This window comes from Aricia agestis, chromosome 15 (genome assembly GCF_905147365.1).
Source record: "Aricia agestis chromosome 15, ilAriAges1.1, whole genome shotgun sequence".
NCBI lineage: Eukaryota > Metazoa > Arthropoda > Insecta > Lepidoptera > Lycaenidae > Aricia > Aricia agestis.
In genome coordinates this window covers 2,995,131-3,019,665 of record NC_056420.1, presented here as the reverse complement: position 1 = coordinate 3,019,665, position 24,535 = coordinate 2,995,131, and the positions used below count along the sequence as shown (strand labels likewise).

Genomic DNA, 24,535 nt, shown 5'->3' with positions numbered 1-24,535 from the left:
TTTTTTTTTTATGAAATAAGGGGGCAAACGAGCAAACGGGTCACCTGATGGAAAGCAACTTCCGTCGCCCATGGACACTCGCAGCATCAGAAGAGCTGCATGTGCGTTGCCGGCCTTCTAAGGGGTAATAGGGGAGGGTAGGGAAGGGAAAAGGGGAGGGTACGGGAGGAAATAGGGGAAGGTAGGGAAAGGAAAAGGGTAGGGGATTGGGCCTCCGGTAAACTCACTTACTCGGCGAAACACAGCGGAAGCGCTGTTTCACGCCGGTTTTCTGTGGACGTGGACGTGGTATCTCTCCGGTCGAGCCGGCCCATTCGTGCCGAAGCATGGCTCTCCCACGTCAGGGGTGTGTCATGTGGGTGCTACGTGGGTGCTACGTGAGTGCAATGTGGGTGCTACGTGGGTGCTACGTGAGTGCAATGTGGGTGCTACGTGAGTGCTACGTGAGTGCAATGTGGGTGCAACGTGAGTTCTACGCGAGGGCTATGTGGGTGCTACGTGAGTGCAATGTGGGTGCTACGTGAGTGCTACGTGAGTGCAATGTGGGTGCTACGTGGGTGCTACGTGAGTGCAATGTGGGTGCTACGTGAGTGCTACGTGAGTGCAATGTGGGTGCAACGTGAGTTCTACGCGAGGGCTATGTGGGTGCTACGTGAGTGCTACGTGAGTGCAATGTGGGTGCAACGTGAGTTCTACGCGAGGGCTATGTGGGTGCAACGTGAGTTCTACGCGAGGGCTATGTGGGTGCTACGTGAGTGCAATGTGGGTGCTACGTGAGTGCTACGTGAGTGCAATGTGGGTGCTACGTGGGTGCTACGTGAGTGCAATGTGGGTGCAACGTGAGTTCTACGCGAGGGCTATGTGGGTGCTACGTGAGTGCAATGTGGGTGCTACGTGAGTGCTACGTGAGTGCAATGTGGGTGCAACGTGAGTTCTACGCGAGGGCTATGTGGGTGCTACGTGAGTGCAATGTGGGTGCTACGTGAGTGCTACGTGAGTGCAATGTGGGTGCAACGTGAGTTCTACGCGAGGGCTATGTGGGTGCTACGTGAGTGCTACGTGAGTGCTACGTGAGTGCAATGTGGGTGCAACGTGAGTTCTACGCGAGGGCTACGTGGGTGCTACGTGAGTGCAATGTGGGTGCTACGTGAGTGCAATGTGGGTGCAACGTGAGTTCTACGCGAGGGCTATGTGGGTGCTACGTGAGTGCTACGTGAGTGCTACGTGAGTGCAATGTGGGTGCAACGTGAGTTCTACGCGAGGGCTATGTGGGTGCAACGTGAGTTCTACGCGAGGGCTATGTGGGTGCTACGTGAGTGCAATGTGGGTGCTACGTGAGTGCTACGTGAGTGCAATGTGGGTGCTACGTGGGTGCTACGTGAGTGCAATGTGGGTGCTACGTGAGTGCTACGTGAGTGCAATGTGGGTGCAACGTGAGTTCTACGCGAGGGCTATGTGGGTGCTACGTGAGTGCTACGTGAGTGCAATGTGGGTGCAACGTGAGTTCTACGCGAGGGCTACGTGGGTGCTACGTGAGTGCAATGTGGGTGCAACGTGAGTTCTACGCGAGGGCTATGTGGGTGCTACGTGAGTGCAATGTGGGTGCTACGTGAGTGCTACGTGAGTGCAATGTGGGTGCTACGTGAGTTCTACGCGAGGGCTATGTGGGTGCTACGTGAGTGCAATGTGGGTGCTACGTGAGTGCAATGTGGGTGCTACGTGGGTGCTACGTGAGTGCAATGTGGGTGCTACGTGAGTTCTACGCGAGGGCAATGTGGGTGCAACGTGAGTTCTACGCGAGGGCTACGTGGGTGCTACGTGAGTGCAATGTGGGTGCAACGTGAGTTCTACGCGAGGGCTATGTGGGTGCTACGTGAGTGCAATGTGGGTGCTACGTGAGTGCTACGTGAGTGCAATGTGGGTGCTATGTGGGTGCTACGTGAGTGCAATGTGGGTGCTACGTGAGTGCTACGTGAGTGCAATGTGGGTGCTATGTGGGTGCTACGTGAGTGCAATGTGGGTGCTACGTGAGTGCTACGTGAGTGCAATGTGGGTGCTACGTGAGTTCTACGCGAGGGCTATGTGGGTGCTACGTGAGTGCAATGTGGGTGCTACGTGAGTGCTACGTGAGTGCAATGTGGGTGCTATGTGGGTGCTACGTGAGTGCAATGTGGGTGCTACGTGAGTGCTACGTGAGTGCAATGTGGGTGCTATGTGGGTGCTACGTGAGTGCAATGTGGGTGCTACGTGAGTGCAATGTGGGTGCAACGTGAGTTCTACGCGAGGGCTATGTGGGTGCTACGTGGGTGCTACGTGAGTGCAATGTGGGTGCTACGTGGGTGCTACGTGAGTGCAATGTGGGTGCTACGTGAGTTCTACGCGAGGGCTATGTGGGTGCTATGTGGGTGCTACGTGAGTGCAATGTGGGTGCTACGTGGGTGCTACGTGAGTGCAATGTGGGTGCTACGTGGGTGCTACGTGAGTGCAATGTGGGTGCTACGTGAGTTCTACGCGAGGGCTATGTGGGTGCTACGTGAGTGCAATGTGGGTGCAACGTGAGTTCTACGCGAGGGCTATGTGGGTGCTACGTGAGTGCAATGTGGGTGCTACGTGAGTGCTACGTGAGTGCAATGTGGGTGCTATGTGGGTGCTACGTGAGTGCAATGTGGGTGCTACGTGAGTGCTACGTGAGTGCAATGTGGGTGCTATGTGGGTGCTACGTGAGTGCAATGTGGGTGCTACGTGAGTGCAATGTGGGTGCAACGTGAGTTCTACGCGAGGGCTATGTGGGTGCTACGTGAGTGCAATGTGGGTGCTACGTGAGTGCTACGTGAGTGCAATGTGGGTGCTACGTGGGTGCTACGTGAGTGCAATGTGGGTGCAACGTGAGTTCTACGCGAGGGCTATGTGGGTGCTACGTGAGTGCAATGTGGGTGCTACGTGAGTGCTACGTGAGTGCAATGTGGGTGCAACGTGAGTTCTACGCGAGGGCTATGTGGGTGCTACGTGAGTGCAATGTGGGTGCTACGTGAGTGCTACGTGAGTGCAATGTGGGTGCTACGTGGGTGCTACGTGAGTGCAATGTGGGTGCTACGTGAGTGCTACGTGAGTGCAATGTGGGTGCAACGTGAGTTCTACGCGAGGGCTATGTGGGTGCTACGTGAGTGCTACGTGAGTGCTACGTGAGTGCAATGTGGGTGCAACGTGAGTTCTACGCGAGGGCTACGTGGGTGCTACGTGAGTGCAATGTGGGTGCTACGTGAGTGCTACGTGAGTGCAATGTGGGTGCAACGTGAGTTCTACGCGAGGGCTATGTGGGTGCTACGTGAGTGCTACGTGAGTGCTACGTGAGTGCAATGTGGGTGCAACGTGAGTTCTACGCGAGGGCTATGTGGGTGCAACGTGAGTTCTACGCGAGGGCTATGTGGGTGCTACGTGAGTGCAATGTGGGTGCTACGTGAGTGCTACGTGAGTGCAATGTGGGTGCTACGTGGGTGCTACGTGAGTGCAATGTGGGTGCTACGTGAGTGCTACGTGAGTGCAATGTGGGTGCAACGTGAGTTCTACGCGAGGGCTATGTGGGTGCTACGTGAGTGCTACGTGAGTGCAATGTGGGTGCAACGTGAGTTCTACGCGAGGGCTACGTGGGTGCTACGTGAGTGCAATGTGGGTGCAACGTGAGTTCTACGCGAGGGCTATGTGGGTGCTACGTGAGTGCAATGTGGGTGCTACGTGAGTGCTACGTGAGTGCAATGTGGGTGCTACGTGAGTTCTACGCGAGGGCTATGTGGGTGCTACGTGAGTGCAATGTGGGTGCTACGTGAGTGCAATGTGGGTGCTACGTGGGTGCTACGTGAGTGCAATGTGGGTGCTACGTGAGTTCTACGCGAGGGCAATGTGGGTGCAACGTGAGTTCTACGCGAGGGCTATGTGGGTGCTACGTGAGTGCTACGTGAGTGCAATGTGGGTGCAACGTGAGTTCTACGCGAGGGCTACGTGGGTGCTACGTGAGTGCAATGTGGGTGCAACGTGAGTTCTACGCGAGGGCTATGTGGGTGCTACGTGAGTGCAATGTGGGTGCTACGTGAGTGCTACGTGAGTGCAATGTGGGTGCTACGTGAGTTCTACGCGAGGGCTATGTGGGTGCTACGTGAGTGCAATGTGGGTGCTACGTGAGTGCTACGTGAGTGCAATGTGGGTGCTATGTGGGTGCTACGTGAGTGCAATGTGGGTGCTACGTGAGTGCTACGTGAGTGCAATGTGGGTGCTATGTGGGTGCTACGTGAGTGCAATGTGGGTGCTACGTGAGTGCAATGTGGGTGCAACGTGAGTTCTACGCGAGGGCTATGTGGGTGCTACGTGGGTGCTACGTGAGTGCAATGTGGGTGCTACGTGGGTGCTACGTGAGTGCAATGTGGGTGCTACGTGAGTTCTACGCGAGGGCTATGTGGGTGCTATGTGGGTGCTACGTGAGTGCAATGTGGGTGCTACGTGGGTGCTACGTGAGTGCAATGTGGGTGCTACGTGGGTGCTACGTGAGTGCAATGTGGGTGCTACGTGAGTTCTACGCGAGGGCTATGTGGGTGCTACGTGAGTGCAATGTGGGTGCAACGTGAGTTCTACGCGAGGGCTATGTGGGTGCTACGTGAGTGCAATGTGGGTGCTACGTGAGTTCTACGCGAGGGCTATGTGGGTGCTACGTGAGTGCAATGTGGGTGCTACGTGAGTTCTACGCGAGGGCTATGTGGGTGCTACGTGAGTGCAATGTGGGTGCTACGTGAGTGCTACGTGAGTGCAATGTGGGTGCTATGTGGGTGCTACGTGAGTGCAATGTGGGTGCTACGTGAGTGCTACGTGAGTGCAATGTGGGTGCTATGTGGGTGCTACGTGAGTGCAATGTGGGTGCTACGTGAGTGCAATGTGGGTGCAACGTGAGTTCTACGCGAGGGCTATGTGGGTGCTACGTGGGTGCTACGTGAGTGCAATGTGGGTGCTACGTGGGTGCTACGTGAGTGCAATGTGGGTGCTACGTGAGTTCTACGCGAGGGCTATGTGGGTGCTATGTGGGTGCTACGTGAGTGCAATGTGGGTGCTACGTGGGTGCTACGTGAGTGCAATGTGGGTGCTACGTGGGTGCTACGTGAGTGCAATGTGGGTGCTACGTGAGTTCTACGCGAGGGCTATGTGGGTGCTACGTAGGCATTATATGGGTGCTACGTAAGGGCTACATTAGTGCTACATGGGTGCAACACAGATGCTATGAGAATAATGTTTTCCGTCTTTTGAAATTGATTGCAATACATCACTAATTAATTTGGATTTCCTTTCTATATTTCTAATGCAGCCTGCCTAGCATACGCCAACGAGATATCTCACTCTCGAGATAATTAAAAACTACTCGTCTCATTATGTCAAAATCTCGACATAATTTCGACAAAACTCTATAAAAATGTTATTTCGATGATAGAACTACGCGAGAAAAAATGTTTGTCATGCTAGGGTCAACAGAGATGAAGAGACAAACCATCAAACATCGAGAAAATATGTAGAGTGAGATATGTTGCTATATGCTTAATTTTTTTATACTATAAACCTTAAAATTTTATTGCTTAGTTTTTAACGTAACAATAATATTTTGCACTAAACATAATACCAATGCAAAATTGAGGAATATATCTAGTATATCCAAGTACGCGTTGTGCCCTGAGTCCTGACCCCCTGTCCCAAATATCCGTCTATTGTGTAACTCATAACTTATTTATCGTTCAGCGTCGTTTCTTTACGAAGCTGACGAAAAATTGGATGTAGGTTGACAGTTAGAGCTGGCGCGCACTACGTCTTTTTGCGGCGCGATTATTTAACCGACCGACTAAAATTGTAGTAAAATGTCACTTTATAACATAGGCTATAGCTTTCATTTTCTACCGACACTGATCTAGCAACCCATGAAGCTGATGCTTTTTAGTGGCGTAGAGTAAAATGAAACCTATAGGGTATATCGTAAAGTGACATTTCATTTGAATTTTTGTAGGTAGGTAAAATAATCGCGCGGCAAAAAGTCGTAGTGTGCGCCAGCTCTTATATGTATTATGTGACATTTGACTAGTTTTTGCTTGCAATTTTGTCTACCTTAACACACTATCTAGTTTCGTATATTGCAAGTTTACAACTTACAAGTTAACACAACTAGAGCCGAAACTTTACCTATTTGGATGAAAATTTTGTCTGTGTTCAAAGGCGTTTGAGAATAGAGTTGATCATACGGTCAAAAATATAATATTTTTCAATCTATTTTATTTGTCCCGATTTTAATAGTTTTCGAAAGATATACTGTCGGTTTCGCTAGTCCATACATAAGTCTATGTGTATATTATTGGCTTACATAAAAGTTAGCCAATTTTTATAATACATACTTACCTAAAAAAAAATATCGGCCATATTAGTCACTACGAAATTAAATACCTGTAGTATATAATACTTATCCTATAAGCAGTGACTCTACAAAAACTACTCATCTCGTTCCCTAATAAAACATTCGTTCATTACAGCAATGATAGTTCGTTCGTTGGGGATAATTGGTTCATTCGTTCACCGTAATGATAATACGTTCACGTTTGCCTCACGTGATGCTGCACTTTGTACGTAATTAGTATTTAGTACCTTTGTTTTTTGGCTTATAATCTTCGGAGAATAATAACCCTTGTCGTCTTGTCGATATGGGCTATTTTGCTCTGAGCGTTAAGTTCTATTCTGCGTAAGCTAGTCTTATCGCTTACAGTAATATTTCTTGTACTAATTTTCAAATTTTTCTACCATAAAACATTTTTAATTGTAAGCATGTACCTACAACAAAAATGCATGGCAAATGCAAGTCTGTATTATATTATACTAAATGACGCCCGCAACTCCATTGCGCCAAGAGTAGTTTATCGCATGGGAACCGTACATTTTTCGGGACAAAAGCTGTCCTATGTAAAGGACATAATATACCGGGACTCTCTACATATCATTTGCATAGCGTCTATATGTCTCGTAGATTTTTTTAAAATGAAATAAAGGGGCAAACGAGTGAACGGGTCATCTGATGGAAAGCAACTCCAGTCGCCCATGGACACTCGCAGCATTAGAAGAGCTGCAGGTGCGTTGCCGGCCTTTTAAGAGGGAATAAGGTAAAAGGGGAGGGTAGGGATGGGAAGGGAATAGGGAAGGGTAGGGAAGGGAATAGGGTAGGGGATTGGGCCTCCGGTAAACTCACTCACTCGGCGAAACACAGCGCAAGCGCTGTTTCACGCCGGTTTTCTGTGAGAACGTGGTATTTCTCCGGTCGAGCCGGCCCATTCGTGCCGAAGCATGGCTCTCCCACGTATAAAGATTGAATAAGTAAAATTACTGTATTACTTTATAGCATTGCTGTTTCATTTAATTCAAATAATTTTAATGGCGTCATTAATACAGTTATTAGCAGTACAGTAACAAATTAGTGCTTACACGTTAATCTGGAGGTTTTTGGACGGTAGCCATATTCACGTGTGCCCCAACCGAATTTCATTTGAAGGTGTATCATTGGCACACCTCCAGAATTGGATCTGTATGTAATGAGTGCTTTATTACTTTATATGCTTTGAAAGTTTATTTAGTTTTGCGTTTTATACAGTGGTAACGCCAAAGGTGGCATTCCGATTTTTGCCACAAAGCGACCGCGTCCAACAAAAATTAAAATAAAAACATGAGAGGTGTCAAGGGACACCGGAATGGAACGAAGCTATTTCTAATTTTCAAAAAACCTGTATACATATTACTCAAAAATTTATTAAGAAAACACCGTCTATTGACGCCCAGGAATACTTACAACGCGTCTCTGTTTATTCTCAAAAAACGCCATCTAGTTGACGCACAGGAATACTATCAACGCCCTCTGCCCCTACCATGCAGGTACCAATAAAAAAGTGTCGTTACAACTTTTTCGTTCCCAAAATGCCACTTTGTGACCGAGGCTGTAGGTTTCATTTTCTTCTGACATGGGTCTAGTTACCCTTGCCGCAGCTGCTTTGTAATGGCGTAGAGCAAAATGAAAGCTATTGGCTAGGTTATAAAGTGGTATTTTGTTTGTATTTTGTCGGTCACGCTCGTTTACTGCAAATATCGGAAATCTCTCATAGCTTGAAACGCCGCAATTTCGATTTTGTATCAGTTTTGCGACGTCGCGTCGCGTTGCTCATTATAGTGTTAATAGGCTTGATGACTAATTTTTTTTCTTATTGGTAATTGAAAGACTTAAAAAATAGAAACATTGCTGAAAGAATGACTCCTATAGCTTAAAAATTCACCAAGATATGACAATTCAAACATCTATTAAAAATAGACCTGCCCGAAACGCTCCATACAAAGTGCTACGAAAGACTGACGTCACTCTTTTGTAGTTTGTACGCATCGGGAGAGAACTTTGTTCGATAGGTATATTAAATATTCCGTTTATGAAAGTAGTTTCATAACAAAAGTTGCTTTTAATTGCATAAGTTATCGATTGGTAATATTTGTATATTAAGAAATTTAATTGAAAAAAAATATCGACTTGATTATCTAACTTTGAAGGCGCATAACAAAAAAAATACAAATGCTATCAAGCTGTAATTTTGGGAACACTTATTTTTCACCGTGATTTCTTTATTTTATTAACAAAATTCGCTAATCTTTGACCTTGTCATCATCCCTATTGTCCCTTATTATTAAATCATATTTGTAATTACTATAGTAAATTTATACATTTTGTCACAGACTACGACTTTTACAAACACCAATAAATTTTTTTTCTGTCTAATACATGGAATAATTTTACAGATCCAACTAACTAAGTTCTATAAATTAACCCGGGTTAAATTACACGTGAACCACACCCCAAGGAGCCGGGTAAGACCCCCGGGGATCGATACCGATTCGAATCCGCTGATCGCACCTAATGAGACGTTGGAGGCTGTTGACTTTATCTCGAGACGCCCTAATCGAGTATATTACTGCCTTTTGGGTGTACGATAGTGCAATAGATATATACATGTACTGCGTACACTTGAGCACTATAAATTACTCTCAGCTAGCCTGGATAAAACCAGCTACTGTCACAGAAACCACTGTGGGTTTCACATTCACATACAGTTATTACTTATTACTAGATATAACTTTGTAAGTATAGATTAAAAAGTTAAGATGCCTATCAGCGGGGCTGCAATGGTCACATTTAGCAATTCCTCTCAATCAACTCAGCAAATGAATTGTCAAAACTGTCAAACTGACAAATGTCAAATCAGTACAGAAATACAGAAATTAATTGCAAGCAGAGTTGCATTTTTCGATTATAGAAAAATGATTCTTCAAAGCGACCATTTTAGCCCCGTTGCTTTAGTTTTGTACGCCGTATGTTTGACACAAAATTTTCATACGAGAACGGTCTAATTCTTCACCGTCATAACAATATTTTAGGTTACACGCTCCATATTATTTATAAACATCTATAACGAAACATCTATGACGCTTTGGGCGTTTAAAGTGGATACTCTCACTGCTTGTTTGTCTTTAAAGGCATTATGCAGACATTTTTGACACCTTTAATATACGGAACAATGTACAGTTTCAGTGCGATACACTTAATTCCACGTGCCCAAAGTTGAGGACCACTGGCATAGCTTTATTTACTCCCTGTACCTTCGACTATTCAATACACCTTCCATTGACAGTCAAAAATCGCTCGACTTGACGCAATTTTTCAGACCCGTTGATGTATGCAAATTATATCGTTCCTAGTGCCTCTAATCCGGCGGAATGGCTTTCAAATTTATTAACCCAACGGGTGCTATTTATATCAGCCTCAAAAATGAACAACGGTTATCTCTAAACCGTTAAAACGTGTCTTGAATAACAATTTCGGGGATGCTCCGGAAAGATACGGTCCACGTTGGCGTGGGCTGAACTTTTTAGGGCAACTGTCAGTCTTTTGACTTGAAAAGTCAAGACAATTATACTGTACTCGGCGAAACAGTGCGGTCGCGGTCATTGACGCCCTGTAAAAAAACTTATCATTTTCTATATAAACCGCGATTGATAATGAACTAGGAACATCTGTCAAGTTTTTGACAGGGATTCAATGACCGCTACCGCCATGTTTCGCCGAGTAGGTACAGTATAGTTGTAGTATTTTTGAGTTAAGTTCGGGGTTAATCACCAGCGCAAATGATAATAATATGACGTGTTATATTATTTAAGTGTGTCTGTCTTTCTGTTACCTCTTCATGCCCAAACCGCTGAATACATTTTTTTTATTTGGTTTATAGAGTATTCGCTAGCGAAGCGATGACTTATGTCAAATCGCATACATTTTTTTAGCGATTACGATAATCGCTTGCCACTTGTCTACTAGGGCAGTAATTTCTTAAAGTTTAATAATAAGTTATTATTGTATATCAAAAACAAATCACTAAGAACTTAAGACACTTTGTGAATATAACTTAAAACTACTTTAATAGATTGTGATGCTGTTAATTTAACTTTACTTTCCCAAACCTTTGAAAACTTCACCTGTAGCAGAGATTCCTCTTCAACTTTCGTTCAAATTTAATAAATCTCATAAATATTTAATTAAGTCTAGATAAATATTTGCGTAAACTTGGTATGGATCTTTTAGTCTATTCTGTAACTGTTAAAAGTTTTAACTGTGCAAAATTTTGTAAAATCGGTCCAACATATAAGTGTCTTTTTTTTCAGAAAAACAAAATTCTAAGCGAGTTGCAGACATAATATGACATAATATATTGTTGTATAGGTCGCTCAAAACTTTAAGATTACTCCTCTGCTGTTGCCATTAAACAACAAAAAGTCAAAACAAAATAAAATAATATTCAAGGCGGTCTCCCATACAAGAAACGTAATTTTTGCCTATTTTTGCCCCATAATGCTTCGGAATCTTTGAGCACGATTTTTACCTATCTCCAGTAATCTAATTAATTCGAAATTTGCATACCTATCAAAAGTTTTAAATTAAGCACTTATTTTATGTCTAGAACAGTCGTAATCTATCCATTTTTCAAGCGATGCTCTAAGAGTTCCTGACGACCTGATGTAGACCCCTGGAGGCCGATTTACCCCCATTAACATTGATCCAACTAATGTCCACAGAATTACCTACTCTATTTGTATTATGTCGTATTTTCTTGTTATTTGCACTGGACGATCCTTCTGTAGTTTTGTTTCATGATTCCATTTCACAATCCGTACTAATATTATAAATGCAAAAGTGTGTCTATCTATGACCTCTTCATACTCAAAGCGCTGAACCAATTTTGCTGAAATTTGGTAGGGACGTGATTTGAGAGACTAAATTAAATTTAGAGAAAGACTTGACGAGTTGACCTTTTGTTATTGAAATAAATGGTTTCATTTAATGAACTCGCTAGTCATTCAATCAAATAGCAGATATATACATCAGTTTCTATATATCTTTGTCTTTAAACGAGCAATTCTTGTATATATTATATAATTGGAATCTCGGAATCGGCTCCAACGATTTTCAATAAATCTATATATATATATAAAACTCAAAGGTGACTGACTGACTGATTGACATAGTGATCTATCAATGCACAGCCCAAACCACTGGACGGATCGGGCTGAAATTTGGCATGCAGGTAGATGTTATAACGTAGGCATCCGCTAAGAAAGGATTTTGATAAATTCCAATCCCAAGGGGTCCAAATAGGGGATAAAAGTTTTGCATATAATAATACTTCTTAACGCGAGCGAAGCCGCGGGCAAAAGCTCGTTTAGTATATAAGGGTTTCGGGGACGATAAATCGATCTAGCTAGGAATCATTTTTAGAAAATGTCATTTTATTCGTGTTTTATCGAATACCGAGCAAAGCTCGGTAAAATAGCTAGTTATAGTTTTACACATCAGAAATATTAATACGAGAAGTTTCCAAGTTATATTAATACGCACGTACCACACGTACCTAATATGAATCATAGCCGAGGGCTACAGATTCTAATCCCGGTCTATGGAAGTTTCTATTTACATTATAATGATATTAGCTACTGTAGCCAATTTATAAAGAATATAAGTGATTGTAAAACAATAAGAAAACAGGCAAATGTGTATCTTTCGGCGAAAGGTAAATCGTTTTGGCTCTCCCAAAATTCACCATATTGAATTTAATGGACATTCTGAGTAAATATTATATTTATACTAGCTGGCCCGGCAAATGTTGTTTTGCCTTATAAATTACTAGCTGTTGCCCGCGACTTCGTCCGCGTGGACTTCAGTTTATAGCGCGCGATGTCAACAAAATTGGTGTCAAAAGATTTTATAAAAAAACCCTGGTACCCCTTAAATCAATACAGCTGTGCAGTGTACACACAATAAGTACTTCATTTTTTATATTAAACTTTATATATTATGCCAAATTTTAAACCTTATTAAGCCCCCCAATTACACAACTTTACAAATAAACTATTTATCATTGATAGGTTTAGCCCCAATTTCACCAACGTCTGTTAGTGTTAACAGCTTGTTAAAATGTCCTGTCTTTTCTTTCATTCATATGAAAAACGAAACAGCTAACGTGATACTAATTCGAGCATTAACTTTAACAGTCGTTGGTGAAATTTGGTCTTAAGGTTACGTCACTGCCTGCACAGATAAAGTACTGAGTTATTTAATACCGTAGAATAGATATAACAATCGAAAAAAATCGAGACTTAAATGTAAGATGATACCACCTCTTATAGATAGACTTTTGAGCAAGCGTCAGCGCGATGTAGAAGACGCACGTAATAAAACAAAGTAGGTATGATTAGTTCTGTTACAATAATGAAGTAAAAAATAAAACGCCATCTGTTTTCATATATTAGAATTAAAATGTTGATTGCATTGATATATTTTCTGGATGTAATATAGGCCAACACGGTACACTCGAACTCCTTAGAAATGCAGTAGGAGTTCTATAAGATAAGATAGATTTGTGGCGGTACCCACAATTCGCCTAACATTCCTGCATCGCGCTATCGAAGTTTCGGAGAACGGCAAGATATATACAACGTCTGAAATGACGTCAGTGGGCTTCGGCCTGACCGAGCATGCTATCTCGCTCGGTCGGAAGATCTTCCTTTTCGGCCGCCACGAACAACGTTAAATTGGTGACCACCGACAAGAACACGCATCCTTCTGGACATCAATCATCATCAACACTCCCCGCCCATCCGCACCACGTCAGCAGACATCAAGCATAACCGGGTCGCCTCGACCATAAGCCGCGTTGGAGGTCCGCGCCGGTCGAACCCGCGTCTGGCTTGAACGGGGCAGCCATAGGCTACAACGACCGGTCAACAAGCAGAGCACGGGGTCCCTCTCCTGGTCATTGCACGCGTAGCTTCGGCCCACACCTGACAACACAAGCGCATCGAAGAATACCACAGGTCTTCGGGGGGGAGTGATGTGGCGGTACCCACAATTCGCCTAACATTCCTGCATCGCGCTATCGAAGTTTCGGAGAACGGCAAGATATATACAACGTCTGAAATGACGTCAGTGGGCTTCGGCCTGACCGAGCATGCTATCTCGCTCGGTCGGAAGATCTTCCTTTTCGGCCGCCACGAACAACGTTAAAGATTGATTATTATTATACCAAGTGATAATATTATTAAACATAATATTCTAACGTATTAAAAACTATAAACAAAAACATAATAAATAATAAGTATGATTAGTTCTATGTTACAATGAAGTAAAAATTAAAACGCCATCTGTTGAATCGTATTAGAACTAAAATGTTCATTGCATCGATATATTTCTGGATTTTTTATAATATTATACATAAAATATATTTAAGATTTTTGAAATATTATTTTAATACACATCCAAGACCCAGGAACATTGAAAACTTTTTGTTCCGCCTGCGGGACTCGAACCCAGGACCCCCGGGATGAGCGCTGGCCACGCGCAATGCGAATTCATTTTCATCGAAATTTTCATGGAAATAAGATATTTTCCCAGTGTACAAAATTTCATTGCAATCGGTTCAGTAGTTTTGGCGTGAAAGCGAGACAGACAGACAGACAGACAGAGATACTTTCGCATTTATAATATTAGTATAGATTTCATGTATCAATATAAAAAGTAGATAAAAACTTATTCTCAGGCCTAACAAAATTTAATTACAATCGGCTGAACCGTTTTGTAGGAGTTCGCGCACAAACACTGTGCTACGAGAATTTTATATAATATTAGAAGTTAAGCTGGTTTTATAAGCGTCCGCGCGAACAAGAGGATTGGCCGCTACACCGCGAGATCACAAGCAATAGTATGTAATGATTTGTTTAAAAAGCGCATTTACATACAATTGCTAGTGATCTCGCGCTGTAGCCGCCAAACCGCGCGATCGGCCAAACGCATATAAATTATTAAGCCTGGGTCAATTCAAACTGCAACGCGAATCGCGATGCGTAGATATATGCATTTCTTAATTTGTATGGATTTCACAGATTGCGTGAGTGTTGAGACGTCAATGCAATGTAATTTGAGTCGCGTTGTTGTCTAAATTGACCCTAAGGTCGTAGAAGCATATTAAAATTAATTGCATCTCATATAAATTGGAAATGTTAAGTGTAATCTGGATATAATCCATCTCTCAAAGGAAAATAAGCAGTAAATAAGGCGAGTGGAATACAAATCATCTGATCATCGGCTTTGGCCATATTAATGATCGCAATTCGGGGGATCCCCGCTGAATATATTTGAGTTTGGAGTTCATTTTAAAAAATTAGGGCCTTCCCCCGATATTTAATCAGTATTCGACGGGTGTCTGACAAAATAATTATGTAACGGTAATTTTAGATTAATTCTGGGTCGCAAATAAATAAAATTAATTATTTTCTAATCACATATTTAGTCTATATATTTATTATTATAGATGACGCCCGAGACTCCGTTGCGTTTATTGCGCGGAAACCGTACATTTTCCGTGATGAAAAGTATCTCTAGAATAATTTTCAGAAAAATCGGTTCATTGGCTTAAGCGTGAAGAGGTAACAGACAGACACACTTTCGCATTTATAATATTAGTGTGGATTGGCATGTTATAATAACTGGTTATTTGACCGAGCTTTGCTCGGTATCCGATAAAACACGAATGTCATTTTCTAAAAGTGATTCCTAGCTAGATCAATTTATCGCCCCCGAAACCCCCTATATAAGTACTAAATTTCATGAAAATCGTTGGAGCCGATTCCGAGATTCCAATTATAATATATAGATATATATATATACAAGAATTGCCCGTTTAAAGATATAAGATTTGTTGATCAAGATAATGTTAGAGATGGTTATAATATGCAATAATAGGAATCTTCGTCATTTACCGATTCGAGGACTCAAATTCATTTACCAATTCACATTGATTGGCGTTCTGTGTCCGTTCAATGTGCAAACGCACTCAAGCAGCTCCAGCCATTTCATTTTCTTCTTTGACAGCGTCTGTGTTTTCGATCGCTGCATTTGTTTATTCTTCACTGTTTGTATTTTCGGTTACTTCCGATTCTGCATTTCCTTCTTTGTTTTCTATTTTGGCTCCAGTTTTAGCAATTTCATTTACTAACTGCGAAAATAAAATGCACCTGGCATTTTAATATTCATGAACATTTACACGGTGGTTTTGTGTCGAGCTTAATGAGATATTCGTTTCATTAACTAGTTCATTACTGGATAATATAACCACAGTTACGTATGACGGTTGTAATTTTAATATGGTATGATAGACCAAAAATTAAATATTATTATACTGAAATAATATTTTGGGTATTGGTTAAAATATCAGTGGCTATTGTTGGTTTCGTTTGCGTGTTATTTAATTGTAACAAATAAACAAAATAAACTCACACTGCATTGTCCTGCACGTTTCCTGCACGTTTCCTGCACGTTTTTAGGGTTCCGTACCCAAAGTTTAGAAACGGACCCTATTACTGAGACCTCAATGTCTGTCCGTCTGTCCGTCCGTCCATCCGTCTGTGTGTCTCCAGGCTGTATCTCAAGAACCGCTATAGCTAGACTTCTGAAATTTTCACAGATTGTGTATATGTGTTGTCGCTATAACAACAGATACTAAAAACAAAATAAAATTAATATTTAAGGGGGGCTCAAATACAACACACATTATTTTTTGGTACTATTTGCTCGATATCAATAATGGCAACAGGTAGGCACTTGATATTTACACAAAAACTTTAATTATTATATATCTACTTCACTGACTAATAATAATATTAAAATAATATAAAAATCTAAGGGGGGCTCCCATACAAAAAATACAATTTTTGGTCTATTTTTGCTCTATAACGGTACGGAACCCTTCGTGCGCGAGTCCAACTCGCATTTGGCCGATTATTTGCAGTTACATACGTCTTGTGCACTATACGTCTATTGTACTGCAACATCGTGCAGTACAATCGACGTGTGATGGTTCTATATTATTATACATTGTATGCGCAACTCTTTTTTCGTTAAGACCTACGTTAAGACGTATACTGCAAAAGACGTGCAGGAAACGTGCAGGATTGTGCCGTGTGAACCTAACCTTAAAATGTTTTGGTTTATAATTTTAACAAACATTGAATTACACAAAACTGTGTAAACGAAATCGATGAACAAGCACAAAGAAATTTCCATCAAATAAGAGAACAATGTGCAAACTTTGAAAACCTCTTAGCAATTTATATTGCTATTTATTTTGTAAAGGAGTTTTAAATTAAATTATAAAAAACTTTTTATAAAACTCGTTAGCAGGCTATAGAAGTTTGAGAAATTAGTAATTTGAGGGAAAACGATTAGTCAGTGAGGGTCTGGTTTCCTTTTAACAAAGTATATAATTTACAAGTTTTGCGCCAATTACACCGAGACGATTGATGGTGGCCACATTTTATACTTGTTTAGGACAGTGGTTTTGTGGTTATTTTGGTTTTATGGTGATGTCGAATGAAAGAGACACCACAGTACTAATACATAATTTTTGGCTGTTTGCTTATTGACATAGGATTCTGAGCTTTGCAAAAGTAAATTATTTGGTTTTTAGGGTTCCGCACCCAAAAGGTAAAAACGGGACACTATTACTAAGACTTCGTTGTCTGTCAGTCCAGGCTGTATCTTAAGAACCACTGTAGCTAAACTTATGAAATTTTCACAGATTATGTATATCTGTTGCCGCTAGAACAACAAATACTAAAAACAAAATAAAATTTGTATTTAAGGCTTATATATACAAAATAAAATTACTTATAAAAGGCCAAAAAAAATCACGTTCGTTGTATGGGAGCCCCTCTCATACTACGAACGTGATTTTTTTGGCCTTTTTTGCTCGTTATCAATAATAGCAACAGGTAGGCACTTGAAATTTTTACAAAATCCTAAATTATATGTGTACTTTAATAATTAATAATAATATTAAAATAAAATAAAAATTCGGGGGGGGGGCGGGGGGCTCCCATACAAAAACACAATTTTTAGCTTATTTTTGCTCTATAACAATACGGAACCCTTCGTGTGCGAGTCCAACTCGCACTTGGCCGATTATTTTAAACTTAACTTAGTGTTAAGAAAAATGTAAGTTTATAATTTGAATAATAGAAATAGAGTTTCTGTCTATGTCTGACAGTCTGGTCAAAAGTTATTTCTGTGTCACATATTATTCTGTCATCCTTTTCGGTCTTTACTACCTACATTTATGAATGAAAAAGCATGGTATTTCATATAGTTAACTCAGATTGGCTTAAACATAGCATCAAATTCTCTTCCTTTATCTTACTTGTGACGTCACGGTTTGTGTTACTAATTGAACCCTTTCGTCGAGAACAATAAAGAGTTGAAGACTTTGCGTCTGTTTTGTTCGGGGGTGTAATGAAACAATCTCCTGTCTTAGATTAGGGAGTTTGAAGACTGTTTATATAAACCTTTTTTGTGGTAAATCACTTTACATAATTTATTACATAGTTACCCTCTAAATTTAAAAGGTATTTTAGTCTGTTTGTTTATGTCCAATACATCGGACTATGCATATGACGAACGAGGACAGGAATCCTTGGATTACGCTGCGTAAATTGTCTTTATTACTAAGATCATTATCTTTTATTAGTAGCATTAATAAAATATCAATTAATATTAATTTATCATGATCTTAGACTAAATAATTCTAAAATAGTTGAGGATTGAGATGTTGGTTTAATAATAAACTTTTTCCGGTGTTTTATGCACGTAGTGTGTATGCATGCAGTGTGTTTCTACGCGCTACACGCATATAAAACACTAACTTACTTTATTATTACATGGCAAGGCATAGTTGATTAGATTCAGCCTTCCTTTTCGTCTGATATCAAAATGGCCGATTGAATGTTTCTTAATTTTTTTTTTCTCCCACAGGTGGTTGAAGACTGGAAGTTCATGTCCATGGTCCTCGACCGGTTCTTCCTCTGGCTCTTCACCATCGCCTGCTTCGTGGGAACCTTCGGCATCATCTTCCAGTCCCCCTCGCTCTATGACACCAGGGTACCGGTAGACCAGCAGATCTCGTCCATCCCGATGAGGAAGAACAACTTCTTCTATCCGAAGGATATTGAGACTATCGGTATTATTAATTAAGTTCGGTAAGTGGTGTTGCCAATATGGAAATGGAAGCAACTATATGGCCCAAGAGCCAGCGCCAGCCAGACTTTCGTCAGCTTTATACTTTATCGAAGGTTAGGTAGACTAAAGTAACTGTGACCCAAACTTCATAGTTGCTGGTTATTCTTGTCTCTATAGGCATCATAAACAAGTAAACTTTCAGCTTTTAAAAAAAGATTAAAGACTGGCTGTCGCTGGCTCTTACTCTAACAGACATTAATGTCAGTTCACATTTCAATGTGACGCTAGTATTTTTGAATGCACCATTAAAAGTTAGAACAGGCAGCCCGACACTGCAAGCGGCTAGTCTGCCAATTAAATGTGTATCTTCTCGCATAGTAAACAAGGTTCAGAGTTAAATATCACATCGAATCGCTTCATCACGTTGCTATGAGAACTTACTATTTACCTGAATTTGGAACAAAATGATGTTGATAAATTAACAAATAATTTTACAGTAAATAAAATAATAATTATTATGACTCTTTCATCAGCTGATGGCAAATCTAAATTTAGTTTAAGAGGCCAGTGAGCAGAAAAACATGCATGAATGTCTCCCGGCCAAGCACCATTAGACAATAGATTCATCTAAAAATATACATGGAAAATATATGAATGTGGAAAGTATACTAACATAGAAGAACGTCATGTTTCATGAGATAATTCGAAATAGAAAATATATAATACTGTTTTTGTAATTTGCGAAATATACAAAGTCGTTTATATTGCCATAGTAATTTCGTAACTGACAAGAGTCTAAGGGCCTGTTTCACCACTCCCTAGTAAGTACCGCATAGGCTATTCGCAACTTATCTGACAGATACTCTATACTTTATCTGTAAGATAAGTTGTGGATAGCCTGTCCGGCACTTATCAAGATGTGATGAAACAGGCCCTAAATCAGATTAATCTTTCTAGGGATCTATAATAACGATGACGAGTTCCATGTTGTTTTAAAATAAATATTCTTATCACTGATAGTTAAGTTATTATTATCATTGAAAAGTAGCTTTAAATATTTTAATTTGATTATTTTATTAAGGAAATAAGGGTTGAAATAAGTAGAATTTCTATTAAGGTTTATATGAATTGTCACTTAATTGTATGGCTGTGAATTTTAAATGTAGTTTAAAAATTGTTTAGATCTAATATAATATTATTGTGGTACTAAATAAAGTATAACTAATAACTTATTGTTTCATTACAAAAAAATAACCAATTATAAAAATAATAAAAGATGCAGTTCCAATAACACATCCTTGTGGTACTCCCAATTTTTTTTGTGTAACAGAAATTCAAAAAGCGCGACAGGCTTAAAAATAATTAATTAAATGAGGTTTCCTTTATTTCTTCAATTCTTCTCAACTAGAACAGTTATAAGATCGAATAAACTCATTGGGCAGTCTTGTAAGTATTTGGAACAGTCTCCATTGGTACCAGATGCTTCTGCCTCGTAGTATGCATCGTCTAGGCCTTCTTCTTTAGACGCTGATGGGCTGTAAGTATCAGAAATATATTTTTGTAAATAACTGTTGCTTACATAATGTCTTCACTAAAATTATGAAAGCGAAAGTGTGTCTGTCGGTTTTCTCTAAAAGCAAAACTGCTGAATAATTCTTACGAAAACTGGTGTACAAACACTATGATAGTTCATATGCCGAAAAATGTATAGTTCCTCGCAATTACAGTAATTATTATTCCAGCATTACACTATTAAGTTGCTGGCTGGCTGTCTGGTATCCGCAAATGATGGGTGGATGTTTGTTGCTACAATAGATTTCCAAGAATCCGAATCAAAGGATTAAACAGATTGTAATAAAATTTGGTACGGGCTAGTCCGAAGAAGTGAAAGTAAAGTGTTCCAAAAACTTATAAAATAATTTAATACGCTGGAAAACCTAAGCATAAGCCAGTATACCTAAATAAAACTCTTGACAAAAATTAATAAGCAACTATCTTTGCTAAAATACTAAAAAGGGGATAGCCAACTCACGTAAAGATAACATGCATGATGTGTCCAACCAGACCATTGTGGTAGAGCGGCGTCTCGGCGGCTTCGCAGATGTTCCTTAGCATACACTCTCTACCGTTCATGCCGTGTCTGGAAAAGATATGCAGTATCAGAATAATTATGGTATACCAGGTGGCTGAATTACAAATTACAATGCATTATAATTAAGAAATCGTTAACTTGCACATCACACAATACAATATACTATAAGTAAAAAAGTGATGAGAAAAATGGCCCCAGTCTAGCATTTGCAGCGAGTCTGCTGCACTGATATTCTGCTAGGAACAAAGTTCGACTCTACTAGACAGAAAATAGTGTAATAGGTTTCCGAATCCGATTCGACAGGAAAATCTGGATATATAACGTATGAAATACAACAGAATGCTATATATAGCTAAGTTTAAGTGAAATCATTAACAAAAATATTATGTTAAAATTATTGGTAAAATAAAAATTTTATTGCGTGCTCTGGTTATTCTAACTTGAGAAGGCGGTATTAGTATGTTCAATTATATAAGTGGTAAAAGATTACTCCAAGCATATTTTTGTCTGCTTCAAAATTTCAAATACTTAATGAAAAGTTTCTGTTTAAAATTACAAATTAGCTTAAAAATCAGCGAATAACTAAAAAAATAGCGCAAAAGGAGTATAAAAAGGCCACTAATAGTGAACTTACTCCTCAAATTTCGTCTCCAAAACGGTGTATGCTAATTCTCTGGTTATACTGCGGGCTTGACGGGTAGAAATTATCTGAAACAAGGATCTACGTTAATTTTATGGGTTCCGTAAGATTTTATCGGAGGTTTACTTTGGAAAGATCCATTCGGAGACAAGGAAGTATCGTTATACCCTTACCGTGGCATGGTATTACAATTGCGCCTTTGTGAGGTTGTATGTTACTTACAAATTAAGTTAATGTATGTGATAACTGATAACCTTTACTTGGATTTGCCTAATTTGGACGCTTAACAACTCTTTGTATAAGGTGCAAATTCATTAATTTATTATAATGTAACACAACATAAATTTTTCATCGTATCGGATTTCGGCTTCTAACTAATTTTCTGGATCTACGAGAAATCTATGTCACTCAAATAAAACTAGGGGGGTGAGCCAAGATCTTTTCTTTATCGCTTCTTTATAGATTCGCCGATCAAAATGTATGGAATTGACATTTAAAGACGAGTCGAACGTTAACGTCATATTATTAACGAACGCTTACGTCAATTCCATACATTTTGGCGATTCTATAATGAAGCGACAACGAAAAAGTTTAGGCTAAATGGCTAGTTCTCTCTACTCACCGGTAAGTTCGGAAAGAGGACTTCATCAATCTGCGTGATGTTGGACAGCACGCTGTAATTGGACTCGAAGTTGTAAGAGACGAACACGTTCTTGTCCGGGATGTCGATCGGCACGGAAATTGCGACGAAAGTCTGGAAAAATCGCGGTTTTAATTTAACTTATTTTTGGAGTGCATAATTCTTCTTTATCTACATACTAATAAAAAAAAAATTTACATTGTTGTAAAGTTATATGATTATACAGGGTGCAATTAAACCTTCCTGCCAAATTTTTAATATGTTGATCTAATTAAAAATACATGTATTTTTTTTTATAATCACTCAGTACTAATATGTTGAGAAACAGCTTCCGAAAGTTATCCTAAAAAACACTACAATTTATGGACACGACGCGTCGCCCGCGCGTGATGTGCCCCCGCGCGCGCACCTGCCCCCGCGTTACCCCCGCTCATACCCACCGCCGTGAGTGACCGTTCTAAAACGATTTCAAATGGGATAAAATATGTCATAAAAAAATAACACTAAAATGGACTCTCCTAATGATGAAGAAAAATTGGCGGGAAGGTTTAATTGCACCCTGTGTTATATAAGGTCGCTGTTAAGCATATTTTGTGTATTAACTCACATTTTATTTGTTGAGTTATGAATGCAGTCTTGTTCTAAAATCTAAATGATCTAAAGTAGGTTCATGACTGCATTCATTTTTTTTTTATGAAATAAGGGGGCAAACGAGCAAACGGGTCACCTGATGGAAAGCAACTTCCGTCGCCCATGGACACTCGCAGCATCAGAAGAGCTGCAGGTGCGTTGCCGGCCTTTTAAGAAGGAATAGGGTAATAGGGGAGGGTAGGGAAGGGAAGAGAAGGGAATAGTTGAGGGTAGGGAAGGGAATAGGGTAGGGGTTAGGGGATTGGGCCTCCGGTAAACTCACTCACTCGGCGAAACACAGCGCAAGCGCTGTTTCACGCCGGTTTTCTGTGAGAACGTGGTATTTATTCGGTCGAGCCGGCCCATTCGTGCTGAAGCATGGCTCTCCCACGTATGAAACTCATAACTCAATACACCATTTTTGTGCGATGATATACGATTACAAATCCTTTAGTGTGTCTGTGTGTAATGTCCATATTATATAACATTTTGTGCTTGTCTGATACGTTTAACGAGTGGCTTGATAGACAATGACAAAACTTTTGCATTAACATAAAATTAAACATACCCCGAACAAACTGGTCGGTGGAAAGATGAGAGCTCGCTTCGATATATCATGGCCTCTAATAGAGACGAGATGTAGAAAAATCCTGAAATATTACAAAAAAAAGTGTAATTCATAAGCTTCTGTAGTTATGTTATATAATAAAATCCCACTTTAATTAAACCTAATAGCCAGATAAGTTAGAAAAAGCATTCCTAGAAAATATTAGTAACTAAAAAGTGACACAATCAGAATTAAATTAAACTAATTATATACTAGCTGTAAGGATGAAGCCAAACGAGCGTAATTTGTGAGTGTGAGTCGCAGAATTTCGGCTGGCAGAAATTCTGCTGCATTCAGTTTCATACAAAATACCTGTTTGATTCATACTAGAGTTTATACGTGGGAGAGCCATGCTTCGGCACGAATGGGCCGGCTCGACCGGATAAATACCACGTTCTCACAGAAAACCGGCGTGAAACAGCGCTTGCGCTGTGTTTCGCCGAGTAAGTGAGTTTACCGGAGGCCCAATCCCCTAACCCCTACCCTATTCCCTTCCCTACCCTCAACTATTCCCTTCCCTTCCCTTCCCTACCCTCCCCTATTACCCTATTCCCTCTTAAAAGGCCGGCAACGCACTTGCAGCTCTTCTGATGCTGCGAGTGTCCATGGGCGATGGAAGTTGCTTTCCATCAGGTGACCCGTTTGCTCGTTTGCCCCCTTATTTCATTAAAAAAAAAGGCATTATATTTTGTACGCGACCGAAATTCTGCGACTCACAACTCACAAATTACGCTCGTTTGGCTTCACCCTAATAGTATTGTGACAGTATTATTAAAAAAAAACTGAATCAAAAATGACAAATAATACTTACAATAAAACAGCAGACCGCATTATGTTGACAGCCAATTTAATACTGAACACCGATATGAAGTTTTTACCGCTCGTCATTAACACCTAAGTTCTAAGTGACAATTCTTTGTTCTATGTTAATAGTGCCCAATTTATGGGACATTGGTCACGTTGTGACACAAAAATTTAAACACGTGTAAGTCGTGTAACTTTCAAAGCTTTGGAAACGAATGTAAGAAGTAATGGAGTAATGAAAGGATCTACAAAAAGTGAAGAAATATTAAAAATATAAAAGTAAAGAAAGTATTTTGGAATTCATAAGATAAATAAAGACATTTTTAAATGGTCTACAATCTACATAATATTTCGAAGTGCGAACAGTGAATCGAGGCACAAAACTTCCTATTTTATTAGAATCTAGCTGTTGCCCGCGACTTCGTCCGCATCAAACATGGTTCGTTTTTCCAAAACTTTAAATACCACCCCTG

At 40.5% G+C, this 24,535-nt stretch overlaps 2 protein-coding genes across 8 annotated transcripts in view; one reads left to right on the top strand and one right to left on the bottom strand.

The window, feature by feature from the left end:
* Window positions 1-19,323, top strand: part of LOC121734166 (acetylcholine receptor subunit beta-like 2) — a 49,586-nt gene extending 30,263 nt beyond the window's left edge. For all 7 annotated transcript variants that reach the window (XM_042124615.1, XM_042124613.1, XM_042124608.1 and 4 more), the window contains one exon: window positions 18,446-19,323. In XM_042124615.1, the coding sequence (XP_041980549.1) occupies window positions 18,446-18,664 (219 nt within the window). In that variant the 3' untranslated portion in view covers window positions 18,665-19,323. The remainder of the gene's footprint in view (window positions 1-18,445) is intronic.
* A 716-nt stretch (window positions 19,324-20,039) lies between these two features.
* On the bottom strand, window positions 20,040-24,146 carry LOC121734440. The gene is made up of 6 exons (XM_042125052.1): window positions 24,070-24,146; window positions 23,220-23,301; window positions 22,004-22,135; window positions 21,376-21,449; window positions 20,682-20,789; window positions 20,040-20,184 (listed from the first exon to the last, which is right to left on the bottom strand). The coding sequence occupies exons 1-6, from the start codon at window positions 24,144-24,146 to the stop codon at window positions 20,040-20,042; spliced, it is 618 nt and encodes a 205-aa protein (XP_041980986.1).
* Window positions 24,147-24,535: the final 389 nt, after the last annotated feature.